We start from the raw sequence: 25927 nt of genomic DNA, 5'->3' as shown, positions 1-25927 counted from the left end.
ACAACCAGAATGGGGCACAATTTTTCGGAGGTTATCTGACCAGAGAACGATGTAGTTTGATCAGAGAAGCATAGAAAATAGGTGCAGGAGTAGGCCATTTGGCCTTTCGAGCCTGCACCACCATTCAATCAGATAATGGCTGATCATTCACCTCAGTACCCCTTTCCTGCTTTCTCTCCATACCCCTTGATCCCTTTAGTCATAAGGGCCATATCTAACTCCCTCTTGAATATATTCAATGAACTGGCATCAACAACTCTGCGGTAGAGAATTTCACAGACTAACAACTCTGAGTGAAGAAGTTTCTCCTCATCTTGGTCCTAAATGGCTTACCCCTTATCCTTAAGACAGTGACCCCTGGTTCTGGACTTCCCCAACATCGGGAACATTCTTTCTGCATCGAACCTATCCAATCCCATCAGAATTTTATATGTTTCTATGAGATCTCCTCTCATTCTTCTAAACTCCAGTGAATACAGGCCCAGTCAATCCAGTCTCTCTTCATATGTCAGTCCTGCCATCCTGCGAATCAGTCTGGTGAACCTTCGCTGCAACCCCTCAATAGCAAGAACATCCTTCCTCCGATTAGGAGACCAAAACTGAACACAATATTCCCGGTGAGGCCTCACCAAGGCCCTGTACAACTGCAGTAAGACCTCCCTGCTCCTATACTCAAATCCCCTAGCTAAGAAAGCCAACATACCATTTGCCGCCTTCACTGTCTGTTGTACCTGCATGCCAACTTTCAATGACTGATGTACCATGACACCCAGGTCTCGTTGCACCTCCCCTTTTCCTAATCTGCCACCATTCAGAAGATAATCTGCCTTCATGTTTTTGCCACCAAAGTGGATAACCTCACATTTATCCACATTATACTGCATTTGCCATGCATTTGCCCACTCACCTAACTTGTCCAAGTCACCCTGCAGCCTCTTAGCATCCTCCTCACAGCTCACACCACCACCCAGCTTAGTGTCATCTGCAAACTTGGAGATATTACACTCAATTCCTTCATCTAAATCATTAATGTATATTGTAAAGAGCTGGGGTCCCAGCACTGAGCCCTGCGGCACCCCACTAGTCAACTACCTGCCATTCTGAAAAGGACCCGTTTACCCCGACTCTCTTCTTCCTGTCTGCCAACCAGTTCTCTATCCACGTCAATACATTACCCCCAATACCATGTGCTTTAATTTTGCACACCAATCTCTTGTGTGGGACCTTGTCAAAAGCCTTTTGAAAGTCCAAATACACCATTTCCACTGGTTCTCCCTTGTCTACTCTACTAGTTACATCCTCACAAAATTCCAGAAGATTTGTCGAGCATGATTTCCTTTTTATAAATCCATGCTGATCATGACTTCTTTAGGCTTTTATTCTACTGTATTACTATTTAGTTCAGCATAACTTTGTTGATTGCTCTGCATTGGTTGAACATTGAGTCTATTGAGACTCCTAGGTCTCCCTCAAACTCATCCTATTGTTCTAGTACCATTCATGGCATTGTATTGCTCTACACCTCTGGTACCTCTCCAGTGTCCATTGACTCCATTGCCAATGGTGTTCCTCATTTTATTGTAGTATTGAAATAACTTTTTACTGTGATGATTTGTCAGTGCAGCAAAGCATTTTTTCTAGATCTCTCTTTGCCTCTCTGACCTTTTTTTAACTTGTTTCTGTGTGTTTTTCTATTCATCTCAGAGCCCCTTCTCCTTTCTCTGTGCAGAATTTGTAGAGGTAATCGTTCCTCTCAATTCACTTTTAAAATTTGTTTAATCCATTTCGAGCATCACACTTCTTTAATCTGAATTTGCTGATCTTGGTTATGCACTTGTCTTGATGTTCAGCATTACTGTTTTAAAAGTGTTCTACTTTTTGTGTTCTACTGAAATGTTGTTAAACATTCTCCTCCAATTCACTTTTTAAAATTTTCCCTCATCTCTTTAAACTTAGCCCTTTGAGTTTAAAAACCTTGCTCCTGGCCTTGGGTTTAATTGGATCCCAGTTAATGTTAAATGTGGTTGTCTGCGGTCACTGTCCCTCAGAGGTGCTGTGACTTCCATTTCCTGTATGGGGTATTTTACAAATACAATGTTACGATGAGCACTGCCTCTTGTGACAGTCATGCATTACATTTACCAACTCTGACTCTAGATCACTTGTTTTTCTCATTTTATATTGCAGTTAATTGAAATCCCCAATAAATTAACTTCCCTGTTTTCAGACATTGTTCTTGTGCCTTTGTAGCATACTCTTAGTTTTGGCTTGGATTTTTTTAAATTTGAGATTTCTGTCCAAAGTAGCTCTTCTGTAGCCTACCCTGTCCCCAAAGGTTCAATTTTATTTGCCTCTCCAGTTGTCCCTAAGGCTATAATATCTCCTTTTCTGTTTCGCACTCTGTCCCCTGTCAACATTGTCCGCAAGTATTGTTTCATATTCCCACCACATCATAGGTCCCTACTGCCACAACAGCCTCCATTTCTGTCATTTTATTTCTAATACTTCTAGTGTTTATATACAAGCGCCTTAATGCAAATTTGCTTTCTTGCATGTCCCCCAATGTCTGCTTATTCGTGGGCTCTTGCGCATGTATGTTTTGGGGTTATTGTGTCTGGGGTTATTGTGTCTATGCCCACCTGCTAGCTACCTTCTACTCTACAATCTATACCATAAGGGACCTTGTTATCTTTTTGCACCTTTCCCATACCTGTCTCTCTGCTTTAAATGATTTTCAGTTACTACATCAATGTTCCTTGCAAGTTTTTTGTTTCTTGTTGATTTAGGTGCAGCCCTAGTCTCCTGTGCCAGTCCTCTTTTTATACTGATAGCATTCCCAATTATTTATGAAGGTAGCAAGGTTGCTGTTACAGGTTGTCAGCCATTCATTTACATCATTGATTGTGTTAGTGAATTCCTCTCCTTTCCCAAACATTGGAAATATACCAGAGAGCACTACTTGACATTCTTATCTTTGAATTTTGAGGCAATCCTCATTTATATGCTTTTTAAGGCCGTTATATTATTTCTCCCTATGTTGTTTACCCCATCAATATCCCTCTTAACTTTTCCTCGATGTGTACAACTCTAGCTCTGTTTCAAAGGATTTGGGTAATGGAAAAGTACATGATTCTTCTAAAGGGACATTTCTCTTTGTTACTAATAAGTGAGCTGGGAAAGCTACATGTTCTCCAATGAAGATTGCTAAACTGTTTCAGTAAACTTGTTGCATCATAGTTTGCATTCATGACTAAGCGGATGTCTATACTATAAAACTGGAATGCAGCTGTGTGTATTTAATCTAGGCAACAACTCCTAGAACCTGCTAATAAACTTGGATATAATTTGAAACTTATTTGTTTTTCAGATCAAAGACATATGATACAGTATTTCCACCCAGTCCTACAGAGTATGCGACAAAACTTGAACGAAAAAAATCCACCTCCAATGTGAGTATTTTAATAGGAACAGGAGTAGGCTATATGGCCCCTCAAGCCTGCTCTGCTATTCAATAAGATCATGGCTGATCCGATCATGGACTCAGCTCCACTTCCCTATCTGCTTCCCATAACTCCTTATCGGTTAAGAAACTGTCTATCTCTGTCTTAAATTTATTCAATGACCCAGCTTCCACAGCTCCCTGAGGCAGTGAATTCCACAGATTTACAACCCTTAGAGAAGAAATTCCACCTCCATCTTAGTTTTAAATGGGCGGCCCCTTATTCTAAGATTATGCCCCCTAGTTCTAGTCTCTCCTATCAGTGGAAACATCACCATGTCAAGCCCCCTCATAATCTTATACGTTTCGATAAGATCACCTCTCATTTTTCTGAATTCCAATGAGTAGAGGCCCAACCTACGCAATCTTTCCTCATAAGTCAACCCCCTCATCTCTGGAATCAACCTAGCGAACCTTCTCTGAACTGCCTCCTAAGCAAGTATATCCTTTCTTCAATATGGAAACCAAAACTGCACGCAGTATTCGAGATGTGGCCTCACCAATACCCTGTATAACTGTAGCAAGACTTCCCTGCTTTTATACTCCATCCCTTTTGCAATAAAGGCCAACATTCCATTGGCCTTCCTGATCACTTGCTGTACCTGCATAGTAACCTTATGTGCGCTAATGTTTTATGTTTTTTTGGTCTTTATTTCCCCTCTTGGTATTCCAGATCATGCAACTCTTACAACTAACCAGATGCCTGGCTATCCTATTCCCAGGTCTCTACTAATTCTGCTCCTGAGCTTGAATACCAAGAGGTCTGTGCAAGTGATCAAGTGACTATATTTTCACATTAAAATAGCTGAGGTTGGGGACTCCGTATACTGCTGAAATAACTGCGTTTACTGAAGTTGAGGCTGTTCTAACATCATATTCACATCCATGAATTTTCCAGCAGGGGTCATAAGGTTGGAATTGGAAACATGTATCTTACATTTTCTTCCCCCCCCCTCCCCCCCAAAAAAAAAAACCAAGTCTGATGCCATCTGTCAGTCTAAGACTTTCACAAGTTCTACACAGTAGAGGTGCACTTACCCATTGGTATCACAGCATATTATCAGAGACACGACTCCCTCCATTGGTCCACTAAATGTGCTGACAATTCATTGCATCAGTTTACTAGTCACACTGTCTTGCATCACAACATGCGAGTATAAGAGTACGATGATGCATGGGAACAGTTCAACATCAAACTAAAACTGGTGTGATGTCCAATGGAACATCAAAGTTGCTGATCAAGAAATCCTGGGAGGAAATCACTGAATTAGGATAGTAAAATACAAGAATTCTTAATCAGCAGTATGGAAAAATTACTACAGCTTGTAATTCAATGACCTTTCAAAATGGAGCAGGTTCAAGTCCTCAAAAATGCTTTGTGCCTGCTCTAGTTCCATGGGTGCCAGCTGTTTTCGCATGCATAGAAGAACCAGTCTTCTTGCATCTAATCAGCTATGCATTGACTACAGGAATCTGAAAGACTGACAACAATTCGAAAATGACAGTTTTAGTGTTGGTTTTGTGCGTGCTAGGGCAGTCACTTCCAGTGCACGGGTATTGCGCACCCAGCAGCAATTCCAAAGTAAACCTCTTGGATTCACCTAAGGTGGTCTGCTAGGAAGTTGAACAGTTTTAAAAATAGGGTCATCCCAGTGAACACACTTGGTGAATCTGGCAAATTTACTTCTTTGATTGTCTCCGGCAGCATTATAACAATTCAAAAGTATGTACAGTGATTAGTCTCCCAGGATCTGAACTACACGGAACTGACAAAAAGTACCTACTATTACCAATTGTAGCATCTTTGCCCAAGATCTGTCAACTTAACACTGATCTGGAGTTTTATTAAGCTGCATGCATACACTAAAAAGTAATTACTGACACTGATGAAGGCCAAGGAACTAGTTATCTACCACCCTTTTGGTCATAGAATGAAAAGAAAAATAGGAAACATTGGAAATTGGTACAACTGAATTTGTTAACCGTTTCTCTTTCGCTTTCTCATGTTCCTCTTTAATATGGATGGGTGGAGAGGAGAAGTGCAAGTGATTATTTACTGTTTTTTTTTTTACCTCTAGCCTTCAAAGACTAATGCAACCTACCACAAGATCTTTAAGAATGTTGAAAAGGATGAATCATTAAAACAAAGTAAGTGGGGAACTACCCACACCCACACATGTTTCTATCCTGTTTTTTTTTGGAAGTTAGCTGAAGTGTGGGTTATAGTGCATGGTTCCACAGGTGCTGGGCATCTCCTAGCATCTTGTCTCTAGTGACCACTGTGAACCTTAGCAGCCTGTTCAACCATTGTAGCTAAACTTAATCCTGTCTTTCATTGTTGACACAGTTGCACTTAGGCAGTTGGAGTCATTGGATAAACAGGAGTGTAAACTTTGGCTTTCTCTTCTAGCCACCTCTCCCCAAGCCCAGTGGCATGGAACCAATTTTGATGTCTCTATTGCTACTCCAGCTGAGATCAGCTAACTCCGCATAAGACATGAATTGAAAATGGGAACTCCTGTTTGTGTGGCTCAGTAACATGAGACCTTTATCAATTAGGTGTCTGCCCTTCGGTGGGTGTTCACACTTTTTTAAAAAAAAAGTTCTAACCAGCTGTGCCAAATTACTGCATTTTGCTGACTTAAGAATGGGGACAGCAAAAGTAATTGTGCTTTCTTGCTGAAATATAAAACCTAAAATATCAGCACTATTTTTATTTCTAGGTTTTACTTGTGCTTTACAAAAGGACATACTATATCAAGGGAAACTGTTTGTGTCCGAAAACTGGATCTGCTTTAATTCCAAAGTCTTTGGAAGAGATATTAAGGTTTGAGGTTTTTACTGTTTGTATAGGGGAGAAAGGAAGGCTTTGCTAAAACTGGCCTTTATGGCAATAGGAAATGTAAAGTAGACCATTGGCTGGAGAGAGGAATCGAACGGCCTGTTTCTGCATCAATAAAAGTAGGTGAAGATCATTGCGAATAATTAAGCCCCAAATTTATAAAATTACTGAAACCGTTGCATTATCTCATATTCTGAGCTGTAAGTAGATCATTACCTGTTTGGGAACAATATATTCAGTTCTGTGACATTGGTTTTCCCATGTCCATCTGCCTTGGCAACTGTATTGACTTAATCCCAAAAGATATAAGGGATAGTTTTGAACGACCCTGCTCCCAGCATGGAGCCTTGCTAGATGGGTGCATGGGTTACATAGAAACATAGAAAATAGGTGCAGGAGTAGGCCATTCGGCCCTTCGAGCCTGCACCGCCATTCAATGAGTTCATGGCTGAACATGCAACTTCAGTACCCCATTCCTGCTTTCTCACCATACCCCTTGATTCCCCTAGTAGTAAGGACTTCACCTAACTCCTTTTTGAATATATTTAGTGAATTGGCCTCAACAACTTCCTGTGGTAGAGAATTCCACAGGTTCACCACTCTCTGGGTGAAGAAATTCCTCCTCATCTCAGTCCCAAATGGCTTCCCCCTTATCTTCCCCAACATTGGGAACATTCTTCCTGCATCTAACCTGTCTAACCCCGTCAGAATTTTAAACGTTTCTATGAGGTCCCCTCTCATTCTTCTGAACTCCAGTGAATACAAGCCCAGTTGGAGATGGGGGCCTTGCAAAATTTACCCTTGTTGTTTTACAGTATTGAGATTTTAAAATGTAATTCAGTAAATTTTATGTAACTTCAAGGTTTTGAAAGCTGGCATCATACAAATTAAGTGTAAGATTTGTAACTCTCTTTACATTGCTTTTTACATTTCAGATTTCAATACCTGCCTTTACTGTGACTCAGATTAAGAAACAAAAAACTGCCTTGCTGGTGCCAAATGCTCTATGCATATCAACAGAACTCGAGAAGGTGAATATCCAGTTATGCAATGAGCCCAACCACTCTGGCAATGATGTCTTACAAGGTTTAATGTATTTAATTCAGAGCAAGTGTGCTACTCCTATGTAGCTGAGGTTTAATAATGCTCTTTTAAACTTTTTGTTGCAGTTTATGTTTGTTTCATTGCTCTCCAGGGATGCAGCCTATAAGCTTCTGAAATCCGTTTGTATGCATCTGGAGGTGAGTCCAAGTAATTGAAAATTAAGATCTATGAAAATCAGACTATTTTAGATTTAAGAAGGTATCAGAAAAATATGTCAAGCCTTTCAATCGGGCTCGACATTAAATGGTGCCATGAAGCTGTTCAATCTTTAACTTGACCAATCTTGTGGTAGACGATCCGGGGCAGAGAAGAACTTCTACCCACTGACCACCTTCCTGACTCCTTCAGAAATCCTAGTGTCAGGGCAATTTGCACGTCCTGGACAGGCACGTGTGCAATATCCAGCTTGAGTAGAGTAAAGGAACTTACTGCAGCATCTTGCCACAGTGTTTGTGGGCTCCTGAAACTTACTTAGTGGCTCTGAATGTGCGAACATTTGCTCCTACTTCCTTCTGCCAGATTTGCATTGTGAAACCAGTCTAAGGCTTTTTAAACTAGCCTGGGTTTAAGGGCATTGTGTGATTTGCGTCCCTCATATGCATTGGATTATTATAGACCTGCCGCTTGGAAGGCGGGCATGTTATAGGCCCACCCTGAAAACAATGGAATTTCCATCAAGGTGGAAAAGAGGCTAAACCCTGCCGGACTCTACATCTACCTCAAATTCTGACCTCCCTGGCAACACAAATTATGTATGATGGCAGAAATTGGTCTGCATGAAAATTGAAATAGAGGTCTTTACTGTTTATATTATCTGTAGCTACAAAGAGTCTGTTCAAAAATGTGGGTTTTTTTGCTCTGTTGCTTGCACACACTCGCTATCACCTCCCCAATCCTGAAGTCTGTGATTCCATATCCATGGACAGGAAGCAAGAAGGAGCAACTAATAGCTGTGCATTCAAATTCTAAAAACAAAATATGCTGGAAATATACAGCAGATGCATCAGTATCTGGAAAAAGTAACCTATTACTTGCTAACTTACATGGGTTTTCCATCCTCGAATGCAGTGATTTCAAAATCCTAGTCTACAGGTCCCTGTGTGGTCTTGCTGAATTTTAATCAATGCAACAAACCTTGCATCTCAACCTGCTTTCACCACTTTTTAGTCTGTCGCTCTTTCTCCCCTCTACTCTACACCAGGCTTCATCTCCCGACGTCACATCCCACGTACTGGAATTCTCTACTAAACACATGCACCGTGGTTCATTTCTCCCCACCTTCAAAATATCTCTTCAGCCTTGCCTTGACCACCTCTCTATCTTCTCGTTATTCATGGTCAACAACTGGATTTTAGTTCTGAGGCGACCTGGGACATTACTGCAGTGAAGGTGCTGTATAAATTGTGGTGATCAGTGTTGTCATCTCGATGGGCTGACTATCACACTTTATCATTTGTGAACTTCTCAATTCCCATTGGTAATTGTAATATTCTACCCTTGTACTACAGTTCATCTTCCTCAGTCTAAACCTGGATAAGTACACTCTTCATAAAAAAATGGAAGCATCCATCACATTTAAAACTATCATGGACAAATGCATCTCCCAATTTAAAATGCTTTGTAGTCTTGGTCTGGATTTTGCAGTCAGCAGCAAAAGAATGGCACTTGCTGTTCGTTAAGCTTACAGCTGCCCACCCACTTCTCGTTGGCTTTTGAGCAGCAACTTGCAGTATTTAGAGATCCGTTTCAGCGCCCTCTACAGGGCATCTATGGTGTGTGGGAGCAGGTCAAGCAACAGCGAGTCTCTTCAGTTAATCAGACTGAAGAATCCTGTACCCACGTGGAATTTTAACCCCCAGAAACGGGTGGGTTGGGGCCGGTGGGAAATTAGTGTTAAAAATCTGAATTCCGACCAGAACCTGTTTCTAACCCGCCCACTTCTGGTTTTAACGGAGGTGGGACAGGAAACAGGCAACCAACCTATTTCCAGGAGACGGGTCTTCAATTAAAATATTATAATGAGGCTGGCATGCCTCAGATTTAACCACCATTTTAAATTTTACTGTAGCTGATTGGGTTTTGCCGGCATTGGGAAACCTGACAGCTAATGGAAGGCGAAAATTGCTGGATCCAGGAGCTATGTGCCTTTATACTTACCTCCAGGATCCAGCACCCCTGCCTAACCCATCCCACGAAGCCTCCGATTATTCCCCCCCCAACAAGACTTCGATCGTGTTCTCGGGCTCTTTCCCCCTCCCACCCACCATCCTTCTCCAGGACCGTCCCCCCCCACTATTTTCTCTTCCCTCCCTTCCCAGATCCCTTGATGCAGACCCCATTCTCTCCCATTATTTCTCTTCCCCTGCCCACCCCCTCCTCACTGGCCTCTCGATCTGACTGGCTGTGAGTGGAAAACACAGGTTTCAAATGCAAATCGGGGCCTAGGGGAAACCCATTCTCCCAGGTTTCCCGACCACTTCCGAGCCCCCCAACTCCCAACCTGCTTCCCAATTAAAATTCTGACCGCAGATTCTAAACCAGAAAGTATAAATTAGAATATTATAATGAGGCTGCAAATGCAAAATCATGTACAGAAAACAAAATAGAGAGAGGGAAAGGAAGATTGGAATAAGAGAGAGATATGAGACACAAAGAAAAAGTTTAAAAAAAAAACATTTTTTAGATCTCGAACAATAATTAAAATCTGAAGGAATGAGACTCCACACACACTTTAATTTTCAGTGCCAGAGTTTGGCAGTAATTAACACTTTTATGCCATTAAAAATTTCATTTATACCGGAATGTACCAGCCCGAACTTTTTCTTGGCGGGTAACTAGTGGGTAAGTACAGCAACTTCACGCCTTTCATGTATTTTAATACCTAGTCTGTCGACGAGGTACCGTACAGCAAAGCTTCTGGAGGAGCAGGGGAAATTGGACATCAACTTCCAGATTTCACCTTTATCAGCACATGTGTGGAGGCCTAAGTTTCTGTCCAATTTACTACATAAAAACAGTGAGCGCATAACAGACGGCCTCATATTATTTCTATCCAAAATCCGGGCCATTGTATCTATTTCTAATCTGAATTTCTTGTTATTTTGGATAAATTACATTTTGCTCTTTGCTGTTTCATTAGACTTACAGCATTAAGGGTCACGGGTGTGGGCACTTGCTATTGTAGCACTCTTGAGGATTTGAACATACAAACCCACATTATTGTGCTCTTGTATTGAGCATAAGGAGAACAATTTCATCTATGCACTACTGGTTTTAGAATTGTTCTGAACAAAATTCTATACAAAATCCAATATTCTAATCTTGTGTTGTATATGTTTAACCTTTCATAGGAGAGATCTGATGATATCAGTCCAAACCCATCCCCTCTTGAAAATAATTTCAGATCTGAGCGTCCAACATCTTTGCCTCTAGTAAGTGGAAATTTATAGTCCCCTGAATGGACCTTTTTCTTTTTTGTAATCCTCAGCAGGATGACTTGGTAAGTTTTAGCTGTTCTGATTCAAGAGGCTGACTACTATATTTATATTGTGCATCAGTGACGCATGGAGATTTTTAAGATTCCAGTTCAATGTATATAGTAAAGATTTTTTAAATACGTTTTTCAGAAATGTACAGGTTAGCTACCAGTTAAGGGAATGTTCCAGGGTAGGCTCATAAAAATCACTTCAAACCCTAGTCTGGTAAAATGTGAACCTGAAACTTGCCTGCAGTTCATTTGTTCCAGATGAAGGTTATCACAGCCATTTCCATTTGACTTCCTGTGATAACTTTTCAAAGTGTTTTGGTATTGAAAAATAATGTTGGGCGCACTGGATGTTGACATTTCCCTCGGCTTTAGAGCTATACCAGGTGCAGAACAAAAATGTCAAATAATGAACAAAATGCAGTCCCAGCAAAGAATTCTTCTATATTCCTTATAGTGGGGGAGGGGGGGAAGGAGGGGAGGAGAGGGGGAGAGGGGGGGGAAGGAGGGGTAAACTGTTGGAGTAGCAGTGTATTATAACTTTACACCAAACTCATGGGACTGAAGACATGAGGTGCAGCACTTAGAAGTCATCCTGTATCACTTTTGAGCACTCTCAAAATGTGTGCACAAAGATCTCTGATGTTTGAAAGAAATAAACACGTGTTTATGTGGTGTCTATTGTGCCATTGAGAAGTGTCTCAGTGCTTCATGCAACAAATTACTTTTTTTTGGTGGGCTATAGATTTTTGTTCTCCAAAGGAATTGAGGGATAGTGCAGGAAAGTGAAGTTGAGGTCGAAGATCAGCCATGATATTGCATGGCAGAGCAGGCTCAAGGGCCCGTATAGCCTACTCCAGCTTTTAATTATGTTCTTGTGTACATCTTGATGCACAAGATCACCATTAGTGAAAGAAAAACTAAAACCACAAATGGAAAGTTTCATTTTTTTATTTTGTGTAAGAAATGAGGTTCACAGATGTAGATGTAATTTTTTCCTCGAGCATTCCCTTTGAAGAGCACCCTCGGATTCTGATCAGAAACACAAGTACAGAGCATTTCTATAATGTAGCATCTCATTAACAAAAGATCATCAACCTGAAACGTTAACTCTCTTTCTCTCTCCACAGATGCTGCCTGACCTTCTGAGTATTTCCAGCATTTTCTGTTTTTATTTCAGATTTCCAGCATCTGCAGTATTTTGCTTTTGACCAGAGCATTTCTGTCTGTCTGATCTAGTGTACTAACAATAACGGGACCAAAAAATATTTTATTTTTGCAGCCATTTATTACTTCAAAAATGGGCTTTTCTTTCCAGGTGTCATCCTGATTGCATCTGCTAAGTTAAAATGCATCAGTGATCAAATTAATCTACACAAATCTGTCCTAAACATTTTTTGATAGTTTAGTTTTGTTCATGGTTATAACTGCCCTCTGGAAAAGAGGGAAAAAAATATAACAATTTCCAGATTTTTATGTAACTTCAAATGGAGTAACATCCATGTAAGAGATCTCTACAATAATTGATGGCTGCTATTAGTGGGGAAAATATAACCTGCAAAGATAGAAATAAGCTAGTATAATAACATTGTAGTACAGGTTGAACCTCCCTTATCTGGGACTCCCTTATCCAGAACCACCCCTAGTCTGGCACCATTCCCAGCCACCGGGTGGCGCATGCGCAGAACTCCGACAAGACGTCCTTACTCGCTGCCGACTCCCGCAATCGCTGGCCTGACCCCGCGATCCACCGCGCCCCCCCCCCCCCCCACAACCATGATCTCTCTGCTGCACACCCAGCTCCAAGCCAGCCAGCCCCAATATCCCCTTGCTCAGTAACTGTACCATCCAATTTAACGTGACCACCCCTCATCCGGCAAAATCCCTTATCCGGCACAGGCCAGGTCCCGAGGGTGCCAGGTAAGAGAAGTTCATACTGTAATAATTTTTAAATAGCAGTTAAGCAGGGATTTTCCCTTTCCACTGCACAATGCAGTCTACTCTTGACAATTCAGTTTTTGTGCTTAAAAATTGAATTATCCAATCATTTAAGCAAAGTAAGTAATATGACAAACTGGGAATTTAATGTCCTTTTACAAAAAAAAATGATCAGATAATTTGGAATTAAGAGTAAGTTGTATTGCTTACTTTGCTTAACTCTAAATTCTTAAGCGCCTCAGTCTTGGGTTATCCCTTGCTCGAGGGCATGTAGCACCACAGAGTAATGGAGCACAGATGTCTATGATAGCCCACAATGGTAAGCTTATTGGTAGTTACCAAGTGAAGGCCAGGCACTTCCCCAAAGGAATAGATGGAAGGAAGAGAAAGAACACAGTGTACATAGTTGCTTTAGTGGGGTCCTTTCACTTGATGTATGGAAGCTGATGCACACGGCAACAAGAAAATGAGAACTGTACTGAATCAACATGGCTCAACTGGATAAGCCAAGAATGCAGGCCCAGAATTGTATAAACCAGCAAGTCTGTTGAGGATCACCGTGGAAGTGGATTGAAAATCCCAGATTGTACTGAGAACTACGCTATATTACATATGCTACATGATTTGTAGGATACAAAATTTCATTAAGAGCAAAAATTATAGGGCCCAAATTTCCCCAAGAGTTGCCCTGTTTTTTTTTGGAGTAAGTAGCTTTGTTTGGAGTAACATAAAAATTGCAAATTTCCCCATTTAACTTGCTCCAATGTAAGTCAGTTAGTTAGGTTTTTTTCTAGTTTAGTTTGTTCTCTCCAAAAGGGGGCATGACAAGCCACTTACACCTCTTCTGGCCATAGAAGTAAATTTGACCAGCTGAAAGTTACTCCAAACTAACTTAGGCCAGTGTATGTGGCCACTTTTGTAGGCATAGAAAAACCCTACCTACATTTAAGAGATCAGCGTAGGTAGCCAGAGATGGGGGGGGGGGGAAGGGGAAAAAAGGTGAGTTGGAGGATTCCAAAGCACCAAAGACTTTCATAACACCAGCACAACAGCTGCACAAAATCATCACAAATAAATAAAAGATAAATCAGCTACAGAAAATAGCGCAGTCCTACCTTGCCGACTGCAGAAAGCACTGGCTAGCCCTCCTGCCAGGACTAGGGGCGCATGACTGTAGGGGTGAGGGATTTTTACTTTTTACAGTTGACCCTAACTGTTGCGTGGTCCTAATGGAGGATGATTCAGTTTTGATGCAAAATATCTTTTATTGTAAATTTTAACAGTGCACTTCAACGATACCACCAACAACAACAACAACAACAGCCACAACAGGAAAGAAAGTCTGCACCCATCCCTTACCCACATCTCGGGGAAAGCCCACTTCCTCATAGGGTCGGTGATGGTGATGGGGGGGGTTGGGGGCCCGGCTTGGTTCTGACCGGTGGCTGGTGCGTGGAGTGAAGTGGGAGTGGCATTTGAGTCTCCGGCCTTTGTGCCCTTATTGTAGAAGCCAGTTCCCTCATGGCATCTGCCATCGTCTGCACACCCTCTGAAATGCCCGCCCTGACTTCCTGTCTTAATGCAGAGATTTCATCCGACAGTGTCGCGACCTCATCACGCACCCCACTGACAGCCGCCACGAGTGATCTTGCGAGGGCATTGGTCTCCTCGCCCAATGAATCAACCTGATTAACCTCTGCTAAGGGCTGCCTCTCAGCAGAGACTGGTCGGCTTCTCCTTCCCCTCGCCGTGGGTCTGCCTAGTGGTCCTCCAGTGCGAGGCACAGGCTGGGACGGTGGGGGACTGGGTGTTCCAAGATGCATTTCCCGACCGGCACTCGAACCCGCAACCTCGGAAGGTGTGAACCCATGGAAGGTTGCCGAGGAGCTAATGGAGGGTTCTGGCAGTGTGATGCCCCGTGATATGTCCTGATCCATATCGCGGTCAGCATTGTTCTGAGCACACATTTCCATGGACCCCTCCTCCCCCCCACCCGCCTTGGTCTGGAGCGCACGCATCTGGATCCTCAGGATCTTGAGGAGTGTCGTCGTCTTCTGCAAAAGACAACACAACAGTCAAATGGTTACCAGCACAGGAGGGGGCAGGATTGGTGGCATGAGTAGTCTCACGTTAAGCAGGCCAGTCAGCAGGTTGATTTTGAAGGGCGACGATGCATTTTAATGACTCACCCTCACCCTCGCGTGTGGGTCCAGCTTCTGTCGATGCGAGTCAGCAAGGCAGCAACCCTCTGTTCCAGGGGTGTCGGTTGGTGCAGATTTGGCGGACCTCCTCCTGTTCTAGTTCTCTCCCTCTTGTTGTGGGCCAATTTTTTTCTGCAAAGGTGAAAATATTAATTGTCAGACATGGTGTGCTTCTGATGGGTGGGACACATACAGATGCTCACATTTTCCACTGCAATTCAATTTAAAGATGAAGATATTACTTGCACTCACTACTTGACCAGCGTCCTGCCATTTCTTCTTGCAGTGTTGACCCCAGCGGAGAATTCTTCTGCAACGAGGTTCCATCTTTTTCTCATTTCCTTGGGTGAGACCTTTGATGGACCACTCTTGCTAATATCCAGCTCCAACTATTTCTCCTCAAATTACAGTCACTAATTTCTCCACTTCCTCATGGAGGAAATTCTTGGTTCGCCTTGCACGCTCTTGCGCCATTCATCTCTTGGACTCAAATGCAGGTAATGTTCAAAGATCACACTTACACCTCTCTTACACCTATCCAGCACTCCTTTCCATTCCCTCAGCCACACACAAATCAATATTCAGACCTCACCTTTATGTATGCTCCATAACCAATTATTCTGAGGATGCTCTCCCTTTAATTGGCCGATTGAGCGCAAACTGAACCGCCCATTGCGCATGTGCGCACGCTCAAACGGTCATGCGTGCCCCTGCCGGCATTACACAACACACTGGGCCCAAGCCCCGCCGGCCACGCTCAGCAAGCGGCCAAAGCTCGGCACACTGCCCCCCCCCCCCCCCCCCCCCCAGGGTCTGCTGCGTGGCGCCAATGGATCCGGACAACGAGGGAGCAGCCAAATTCAAAGGTAGATTTTTGGTGCTTTTTTCCCTTCAAAATTGGCGAACCACATCGAACTACGCCGCTCGAAGAGGCTGGGGAAATTTGGGGCCATAGTCCCGGCTGTAGGTATTTTCTATTATCAGTTAGCCTTTATAAAATAAAATAGACAGTCTTCAGTGGGGGACAATTCCATTAATTTGCCCACATAGGCAGTAAGCAATTGACGGAAGCAAAATGCTACCTTTTTATCTGACAATTGATAAAGTAAACTTTATGCAGAAGTGAATAGTTGTGCTACCCACAGGTGAATATTCCCTATGCTGATGAGTAGAAGTTAAGTTATTTTATTTTGCTATGAGGCTGAATTAGAGCCAGGTGTAAAAGTTAAAACTCAAATTTAATTTGAGGCTAATGTTTTTTTCAAACTACAGTGAACAGCATATACTTTAACTGAAAGTTTCAGGTTTGACAGGGTAGGTCTCCCTGAACTAGAAGTCCTTATCTGGCATATAAACATTTACTTAAATTTCAGTAGATCACCAAAAATGTTAGAGTCCTGGCTGTATTCTCAGTTGGCAGGTAAATGTACAAATGTGATTAACTTGCTAGTCTCCTTCATCATCATAGGCAGTCCCTCGGAATCGAGGAAGACTTGCTTCCACTCCTGAAATGGGTTCCTGACATTCCAGGTCCCGAACTTCATATTAACGAAGTGGAAGATGCCTGTGCGTGAGTTATTTTAACGTGGGATGGTCACTGCACCCCGGCAACCACACGGGCTTAGCTGAGCAAGGTCTTTGTCCAGTGGCAAGGGGGTCCAAGATGACTGGTGACCAGGCACTGCTGTATAAGCCTAAATGCCTATGGCAAGGTGTTGGCCAAATGCTTGGCGCTAAGTAGCGCGGTGATAGTAGGTGGCCCGAGGCTTGGTTGTGAGACAGGCATTAGGAAGGTCAGCTGTCCGCTAGAGTTCCAAGGGATGTTTTAAAAAGTTTTTCCAGCATTTAGTCAGGTTACTCTCCTGGCACTGCTCCATGGGCGCCGCCAGCCCTCAGTTCTGGACGGGCCCCGGAGTCTAGTCTATACTTGGATCTGCAACATTCCAGTATGAATATGCCAGTAAGCTATTGTGTTCCAAATCCAGACTGGCTGGGAGAGGGTTCCTGCTTATCCCTTTCTGCCAGACATGTATTAATTTTATTACTATGTAATGGAACTAGCCTATTCACATTCACCTTGTACAAAATGTTTTTTAAACTCGTACAGGTACAATGTCCCGAATCCGGAATTCTAAAAACTGGAATTGTTCGAAAAACTGGACATTGTGCAGATTGCAAGAGTCGTTGTCCGGAATCCGGAAATATTTCCCGAAAACCGGACTTTTAAGCTGTAGATACCTTTTTCAAACATACATCCAAAAAAATAAGCAAACCAGCGTGGCCCAGCCCGGCCTCGATGTTGCCGGATTCGGGATGTCAGATTTAATGCTCCGAAATCCGGAAATACATGAAAGTCGGCCCCAGGGTTTCCGGATTCGGGACGTCGGATTGTCCCCAAAATCCGGAAATACCCAAAACTCAGCCCAAAGGTTTCCTGATTCGGGATGTCAGATTTCTTCTCCGAAATCCGGAAAAAACGGAATGGCCTCTGTTTCCAGTTTTGGGATATTGTACCTGTACAATGTTATGGGCACTTCTTTCCTACACCCTTCAGCTATGTTCCCTTCAGCTGTGCATAGCCTGTGACTCCAGGGGCAGAGGAGAAACTCAATAGTGCAGTGGATTGCATCTCTGGGAAACAACATGGCTGTAGGATTAGTTTTACATCGCTTCAGCCAAGAGCTGGCACAAACACATTTGGCTCCTTTTATGCTGTAAACTTTTCTGTCGCATTCTCTATCTCTTTTGCACTCTCACCATATTTATATGCATCTCTGGGAACTAGTTTGAATCTAAAGTGGGATGAAAGGTTATGTTTTTTAAATTATACAATAAATGTCATGACCCAGATTCCAGGGTGTGGAAGCCCATGCAGAAATGCAGTCAGAATTTGGCACATACGGCAATCTCCATAATCAAAATGATTTCCAGAGCCTCCCTCCCAAATAAATCTTTCCTATTGCTTCCTCATATAGAATGACTTGTTTAATATCATGGGATCCTGTTTGATGATGTGCTTTCTTATTGTGAGTTTTGCCTTGGAACATAAACTTAATCGGTATTGAAACACTCTGATTTGATCCATGTAAATTCTTCCTGCAATACATTACCTTATAATATGTATAATGTAATTTGCATTACCCTATTTTCAATTCTACCTTGCTTCTTGCATCCTTGCTAACATTTGTCAATGCAGCATTCTTTGCATTTATCTTGCTACTTTGCACATCTCTTACTACTTTATACCTCATTGCGTTGCTATTTAACATTTGTGTGCTCAGCTATGGAGTGACTTCTCGATCACCAGCTAGGAACTCAGTAGCTCAGTCAGGGTAGCACCCAATATGCAAGGAAGTACTGCGTTTCAACCTGTTGCAAAACTCAGTACTTCCTTGCATATTGGGTGCTACCCTTCCTGCTTCCACATTCCCCTTTTCTCTTTCCCCCCCCCCCCCCCCGGCCACCAATACAATCCCATGAAGGACCTTCTTGATTGTCATTGATCCATTTTCCAGAAAGATTGCATGCTTCACAGTAGGATTAATGAACATTTGTATAATTAGCTGTTTTAAGAAAAGTTAAAGGATCATTATTGCAGCTGAATCACTATTGGCTCTTTTTATTTTGTTGTTGTCACTAATAATCAAGTTCTTCAAGATTGCCGGTTGTATCCAAGTGTCTATTGACACCAGTCTCAGCCAATGAGTTGCACTGTGTCAGCCAATGATCTGGAGATGAGGCAGGATTTACGGCAGGACACACAGCAAAGAGTCTATTTTACAGCAAACGCAGTCTATTTAAACAGCGCACTATAGCAAATCGTCTACAGAGTACTTAAAAAGAGTCTCGACAAAATAGAGCTGTACAAAATGACCAAAATTACAGATAAAAGCATCTGATTGCTCCAGAAAATTAGTGAGTGGAGGATAGTTACACACACATTATTTGTGTAAAATCAATCCCAATCACTTACAGCAGTGGGGTCTCGGACATGGTTGATGGGGGAATTACCCAATCATCCTCATTCTGGCCGGGAATAGTGTCGCTGTATGCAGCTGGTTTCTAACCATGCATTCCCATAATCGGATGAGTGCGTGGTAAATTTTGAGAAGCGAATCATTAGTTTGAACATGAACGTGGAAGATAGTTAATACATACTCAACACTTGTTTCCCTATGTTGCAATTGCTGACTGCAGATGAGACTACCTGGACTCTACTTATGTAAGAACTAGTTTGTATTGATGCGTACATACAATCTGAAAGAAAGCCTTTACGAAATGTCTTTATTTTTAAAGGAATTCAATATAGAAGATTTGTCTGATCTTGCTGTAGTGTGTAGAAGACAGGAATTGGAGCAATTTAGTAGCTCTGGATCTCAAACTCCAGAGTCTGAAAATTCTCAAGGTTGGTCGCTTTTATTATTTAAGGCAATTCAAAGGAATATGCTGCCACTTTGATAATTACCGGTTAATTCACATCATCCGGTATACTAGTGTTTAATTTTAACAAGATTAGTCACTCACTTTGAGGTCTGCCTGGCTTTCTAGAATTCAAAAGTTGATCTTTTAACTGAGTGTAGAGTTTTGTTAAATACTTGACCAGATTAGATCTGGTTAGCTAAAATGTATGGTAGAATCTCAATTTATCCAGGCACTTTAGTGCTGGAATTGTGTTGGTAAATGTTAATGCAGAAATGAGGAGCAATTAAACATATATGTTAAAATTTAATGATGAAACAAAATACAATGCACTTTAGTGAGCACTAGAATTACTTCAGAGCACAACATTACTTTAAAAGCTTACAAAAAGCTGAAAACATGGACATTGTGATTTTATAATATCCATTACAATCAAGAATAAATAACTGGGTTGTTCTGCACTCTGCAGGTACATGGAGCTGGAAGATATGTAATATTTACTGAGCTATTGAGAGTGCATGATGATGAATTATTTGGCTGGCAAGATTTTGAATGAATGCTCTAAATGTGTTCACCTAATGCTCTTTGCAACATTATCAATGTTGTAAAAATGTTTCTGAACTGTAATGTTGAGCATGTAGAGTGCAGTGAGATTCTACATGCTTAGATCACAGCTTTGTCTTTGCAAAATGTTCAAGTACAAATAACTAATTTGGTCATTAACAGAGTTTACCAGTGCGGCCCAAACATTACTGAAAATTGCAAAGAATGATGATATTCCTGTGCTTGCTGATCACATAAAAGAAATGCCTGAAGTGAAGAGACGAAGCAGTCATGACAACAGTGAGTACGAGTACCTGGTTGATGTATACAAAATGTTGGCCAAAAATAATTCTAAGGCCGGGAAATTCGATAAGGCCTGAAAACGGGCAGGGGCGCCATGGGATGAGATTTGCTCACGCCCATTTAAAAAGCCCAGACAGCACATTAATTTGGCGCTGCCTGCCTGCTAATTTAAATGATTTTAGGACACAGCCCAACGACTATTGCGTTGCTGACAGGCTGTGGGCTCATGAGTCGTCCTGAGGTTGCATCACTGGAGCAACTCTGCAGTTTCTTAAAGCAAGGCTTTTAGTTTTGAAAGCCGTCTCTAACCCTTTCTGAACTGCCTTCTGAAAAAAAAATCATTCCAAACAAGGCCATCTGCAGCTCTTAAAACTGAACTGTCTTCTGCACATAAGAAATGGTAAAAGTGCTTCAGCACTTACACAAATGGCTCAAAAGCCAGGGGAAAATGTGCCCAGGATCTCTGATGCAGCACTCGAGTTTTGTGCAGGTGGCACTCTACCCACAGGGGGCCAGGAGGCCCTCCAGAAAGAAGGATGAGGGACCAGATTTATGAGGTGGTCACTGCCAGCAGTGTCACCCCAGGACCTGGCTCCAGTGCCCAAAGATGTTTCATGACCTCAGACGAGTGGGCATGGTCAGTGAATGCATCTTTAAAAAGCCGTCTCCTACCAACTGCACCACGAGCCACACACAGTGCTCAATGCACGACCTGCCACCATTATTTACCTAGCAACAATGTCTACCAAACATGAGGCACACCTCGCATTCCTAGTTTCACCTCACCCCCTTGGAAGAGATGGTGCTGGCCATTCTTGGAAGGGTTATGGCTGAGCCCTTGGCCAGCGGAAGATTACAAGATGCTGGTATCCTCACACGTTATCCTCTTCCTCACATTCCACTTCACCCCCATTCCACAATCTCTTCTGATGTATATGGTGCAAGCATGCACCACTTGATTTCCTGCCCTCCCCTCACCACAACCCTGCCCTTGTGTCTTCCTCATTCCAGACACTCAAGAAATCCAACCTGTCCAGCCAATGGTTGACCAGGGAGAGGAGAGTGAAGCAGAAACAACAGTCACTCAATTTTACACTGCAGAAGGCCATCTACAGTGTCCCCCACTGAAAGTCAGCAGCCTTCCACCAGTCATGCTGCAGCCACTGTGGTAGCACTGTGTAACATTCTAGGATAGGCAAAGGCACATGCAAGACATTCATTAAGGGACTGCAAAGGGTTGATTAGTTGATTTTCTTTGTGTAATATTGGATGCATATAAGGATAAATTTGCATTGGAAAGTTTTGCTTTGTGGTGGTTTTTATTTTAGCATTGTGGCCAAGAGGACACTGATGGTCAGCAACAGAGGGACGATAAAGTGTGGGACAAATGTTGAAAGGGGAATTTGTTGTGGTCACTGGTACTGCAGGTGGATGATTCGATGCAAGATATCCCGGCCAGTAAGGGACTGTCTGGGCTGTATCCCTCTTCTGCTGCTTCACTTCTTTCCTACATTACAACAGTGATTACACTTCAAAAAGTACTTCATTGGCCGTAAAGTACTTTGGGATGCCCAGGGGTCGTGAAAGGTGCTATATAAATGCAAGTTTATTTTTCTCTCTCTCTCTCTCCTGTTCTTTCTCCCCTCCCTCTCTCTCTTTCTCCTTCCTTCCCCTCCCCCCTCTCTTTCTCCTTCCTTCCCCCCCCTCTCTTTCTCCTTCCCCCCCCTCTCTTTCTCCTTCCTCCCCCCCCCTCTTTCTCCTTCCTCCCCCCCTCTCTTTCTCCTTCCTCCCCCCCTCTCTTTCTCCTTCCTCCCCCCTCTCTTTCTCCTTCCCCGCCCCTCTCTCTTTCTCCTTCCCCGCCCCTCTCTCTTTCTCCTTCCCCTGCCCCTCTCTCTTTCTCCTTCCCTGCCCTCTCTCTTTCTCCTTCCCCGCCCCTCTCTCTTTCTCCTTCCCCGCCCCTCTCTCTTTCTCCTTCCCCGCCCCTCTCTCTTTCTCCTTCCCCGCCCCTCTCTCTTTCTCCTTCCCCGCCCCTCTCTCTTTCTCCTTCCCGCCCCTCTCTCTTTCTCCTTCCCCGCCCCTCTCTCTTTCTCCTTCCCCGCCCCCTCTCTCTTTCTCCTTCCCCGCCCCTCTCTCTTTCTCCTTCCCCGCCCCTCTCTCTTTCTCCTTCCCCGCCCCTCTCTCTTTCTCCTTCCCCGCCCCTCTCTCTTTCTCCTTCCCCGCCCCTCTCTCTTTCTCCTTCCCCCCCTCTCTCTTCTCCTTCCCCCCCCCTCTCTCTTTCTCCTTCCCCCCCCCTCTCTCTTTCTCCTTCCCCCCCCTCTCTCTTTCTCCTTCCCCCTCTCTCTCTCTCTTTCTCCTTCCCCCCTCTCTCTCTTTCTCCTTCCCCTCTCTCTCTCTCTCTTTCTCCTTCCCCTCTCTCTCTCTCTCTTTCTCCTTCCCTCTCTCTCTCTCTCTCCTTCTCTCTCTCTCTCTCTCTCTCTCTCTCTCTCTCTCTCTCTCTCTCTCTCTCTCTCTCTCTCTCTCTCTCTCTCCTTCTCCTTCTCCTTCTCCTTCTCTCTCTCTCTCTCTCTCTCTCTCTCTCTCTCTCTCTCTCTCTCTCTCTCTCTCCTTCCCCCTCTCTCTCTCTCTCCTCTCTCTCTCTCCTTCCCCCTCTCTCTCTCTCCTCTCTCTCTCTCTCTCTCTCTCGCCCCCTCCCCCCTCTCTCTAAGCAGCTTGTCCCCTTTGCTGCCTCTGCTTCATCTCCATGTGATGTTGCAGTCCAAGTGTGACACCAACTAGCGCCCCCAGGACTGAGCAGGTGGTGTTTTCAGACTCCTTTCTTTAACATCCAGCAACACTCCCTGCATACTCTTAACAAGTTTTCAAATGTATCGCACCAAGTCACTACTCGCAATAAAATATAAAAAAAAGTCCAAAAGCTTAAATCAAAACATACATGAAAGATGTGTGTGTCCCTTTTAAGAAACATTGGTAGCATCTCTGTAGTACTGCTGCATACATGTTTCTTCCGTGCGTGGTTTAGAGAGCAACGGTGTCAAAAATCGCAATTGTGCGTTAATTCAGGCATTGCATGCCAATTGACGCCACGATCTGCATATTTACATATGAGCGGTGAGTGCAGGCAACAACAGCACTAACAACCTCTCCAAAATGGTATCCGCCATGTTCTGCACCAGAAGTGAGACGGATGCAATTCTTTTCAACAAAACCGACCTTAACGGCTGGCGCTACACCCCCGAATTTCGGGGCTGAAGTGTTTAATAGGGCACTGTAAGCACATATAATACTTGAATGTCCCATGACTACAGTTAAGATGTGTTTTCTTCACTAATGCTTGAGTTTTTCCAGTTAACTAAGCGCATAGCCTAGCTATAGAACCAAACATATTTGAGATTTTTCCATTGCTTCTTTCTTGTTCTGACAGCTCTGACAGCCAACTTGTCATTCAAAGAAACCACTGAACACTTCGAAAAAGCAACTGCCATTTGTTACTGTAGCTTTGTGCACTTATTCTAACTACTTTTACGGAAGGAAAATCAGTAGTTCATTTTAGTTTTTCTCATTTCTGCTTGCCTCTGCTGCATAGGAATATGCAATTGGTTTTGTGTATTCTTGAGAAAACTAATTGTTCTGATGCTTACTGTACACTTGCAGGACATTCCTTGGTCTGGGGGTTATTGCACAAAGTGAAATCTAATGGTGTACAGCATCTTTCTGTGACTACCTTGCTGGTGTTCTATCTGGTTATGTAAGTATGGTTTTCAATTACTTAAAGACTGTATAGAATTTTAAAGCTACTTATGTCAAATTTATCAATATGTTGTCAATGGACCTCTTGAAGATACTAGGTGGGAGAAATCGCGTAGTGCCCTATTTGGGACGATAACTTTTGCGGGAGTGCAAAAGTATTGCCAGGCGCTATCCAATTCCAGCAGATATGAACTTCTGGTTTAGTGCTCCAGGAGGGAAGTGGAGTGATAAATCATGCGCTGCCACTTCCCTTGGTGTTCTAAACCATGTAGTGGGGAGCAGTAACAGTGCAGCGCTGCACCATGTCCCGTGTAATGCAGCCAGGATCGAAGGCTCCTTTTCTCAAAGGGAAGAGCCATTGCTGCAGGCTCTGCATTAAATATACTTCCATGGTGACCAATGGCAGCCGCGATCTATGACGATCAGCCCCAAGCACTCTAACAGAGTGCAGGGCTGATCAATTGTGGTAGAAGAAAATACCAGGAAATACCGCTCCCCAAGCAGCCGGCCTAACTTGCAACGCCTCCTGCAGCTGCCGGTGTTGACACCCGCCGATGCTGCAGGGGGCAGAATGATGTTCAGATCAAGGGTGCTACTGGGGTGCTGCGCAGCTGGATGGCATCAGGACCTCAGACGCAGGAGATTGTGGTGCTAGGGCTTACTGCCGTCGCAAACCTCCACGGCAAGTTCGTGAGCGCCGGTACATTCACCACGCCCTGTCACAGAGCTGGTAATGCCCCATTAAACCCCCACCCCAGGAGGCACTAATGGGAGGCGCAAAGGAAGCCAACTTCTAGCCCTAGCTAAATTGGGACTGGATGTCCTTTTTAGATTAGGATCCTTGCACCTCTGGGACCTGGGTTTGAATCTAACCTGGACTGATGTATCTTATGTATTTTTGCTGGCTCCAAGGGCCATGTGTGAAATAAATCTGGCTAATCTCAATCCGGACCTTAGCAGGCTTCAGGCCACAGCACCAAGCTACCCACAAACTGAGAATCCCACTCTGAAAGGCCAGGAGGATAGCTGATGCGAGTAGTGGTAAATTAACACTGGTGCAGTAATAGATGCATTTCTGAAGTTGAGGTTAAGGTTCATTGAGGTAGATTAGTAGGAGTTTAGCCTGTGCTATTATCTGATCTTTGAATATTTGCTGCTAACGCTGAGTGACCAGAGTGGTGAGATTGGGGGTGGAGGGTGTTATGAAGTGTTTATTTTCCCTGGACATTCTTCCACTTGATGACCCCATTATTCTCTTCTGGTTTGGGAGAGTTAGCTGTTTACATAGAATGTCACATTATACCAATCTTGTTTTAAGTTTAAATTGCAGTTGGATATTCTAAATTTTGTGTATTTTTGTTAGGCTAAAGTTAGGACAGTTCTCAATAATAGTGACCATTGTTTCAAAGATACTGAAGTCCAGTTCCTAGACAAAAGATGGGCACAGTTAAAGAGCAAAATCTAACATTTTTTAGAAGTTACATCAAATTTAATTAGACATTGCATATAACTTCTGGTGAGAACTTCTTTATGCAAATGTAAGTAATGTAAAGTACTGAATTTAATAGCTGCTGCACGTTGGAAAATGTAACTGGCCATAGTTGTGTGGGAATCTATCTTGCGTCAAGAAACAGAAAATGCTTGCTAAAGAATCACTTGTTTTACAGAGTCATTGTGCTAGTTCTGTCATCCTTCTACATGGGCTTAAAAATAATTGCTTTGGAGCAGCGCCTAGCCTCACTAGGAGCATTGCCAGAATACCACACACATCACAAAGAGTAAGTATTCACATTCAGTTGGCTAAGCAGTTTATTTGCTCAGCTTTTGTAATTGAGCTATTAAATGGT

The 25927-nt window shown here is 43.2% G+C and overlaps 1 protein-coding gene across 3 annotated transcripts in view; it reads left to right on the top strand.

The window, feature by feature from the left end:
• Window positions 1-25927, top strand: part of LOC139265728 (GRAM domain-containing protein 2B) — a 197896-nt gene that overhangs the window by 156896 nt on the left and 15073 nt on the right. For all 3 annotated transcript variants that reach the window (XM_070883040.1, XM_070883031.1, XM_070883051.1), the window contains exons 3-12: window positions 3368-3449; window positions 5578-5647; window positions 6223-6326; window positions 7277-7372; window positions 7511-7582; window positions 10796-10876; window positions 19365-19473; window positions 20214-20330; window positions 23985-24078; window positions 25748-25858. In XM_070883040.1, the coding sequence (XP_070739141.1) occupies window positions 3368-3449; window positions 5578-5647; window positions 6223-6326; window positions 7277-7372; window positions 7511-7582; window positions 10796-10876; window positions 19365-19473; window positions 20214-20330; window positions 23985-24078; window positions 25748-25858 (936 nt within the window). The remainder of the gene's footprint in view (window positions 1-3367; window positions 3450-5577; window positions 5648-6222; window positions 6327-7276; window positions 7373-7510; window positions 7583-10795; window positions 10877-19364; window positions 19474-20213; window positions 20331-23984; window positions 24079-25747; window positions 25859-25927) is intronic.

Source organism: Pristiophorus japonicus, chromosome 1, assembly GCF_044704955.1.
Source record: "Pristiophorus japonicus isolate sPriJap1 chromosome 1, sPriJap1.hap1, whole genome shotgun sequence".
NCBI lineage: Eukaryota > Metazoa > Chordata > Chondrichthyes > Pristiophoridae > Pristiophorus > Pristiophorus japonicus.
The sequence above is the reverse complement of the archived record's forward strand: the minus strand, read 5'-3'. Positions and strand labels throughout refer to the sequence as shown.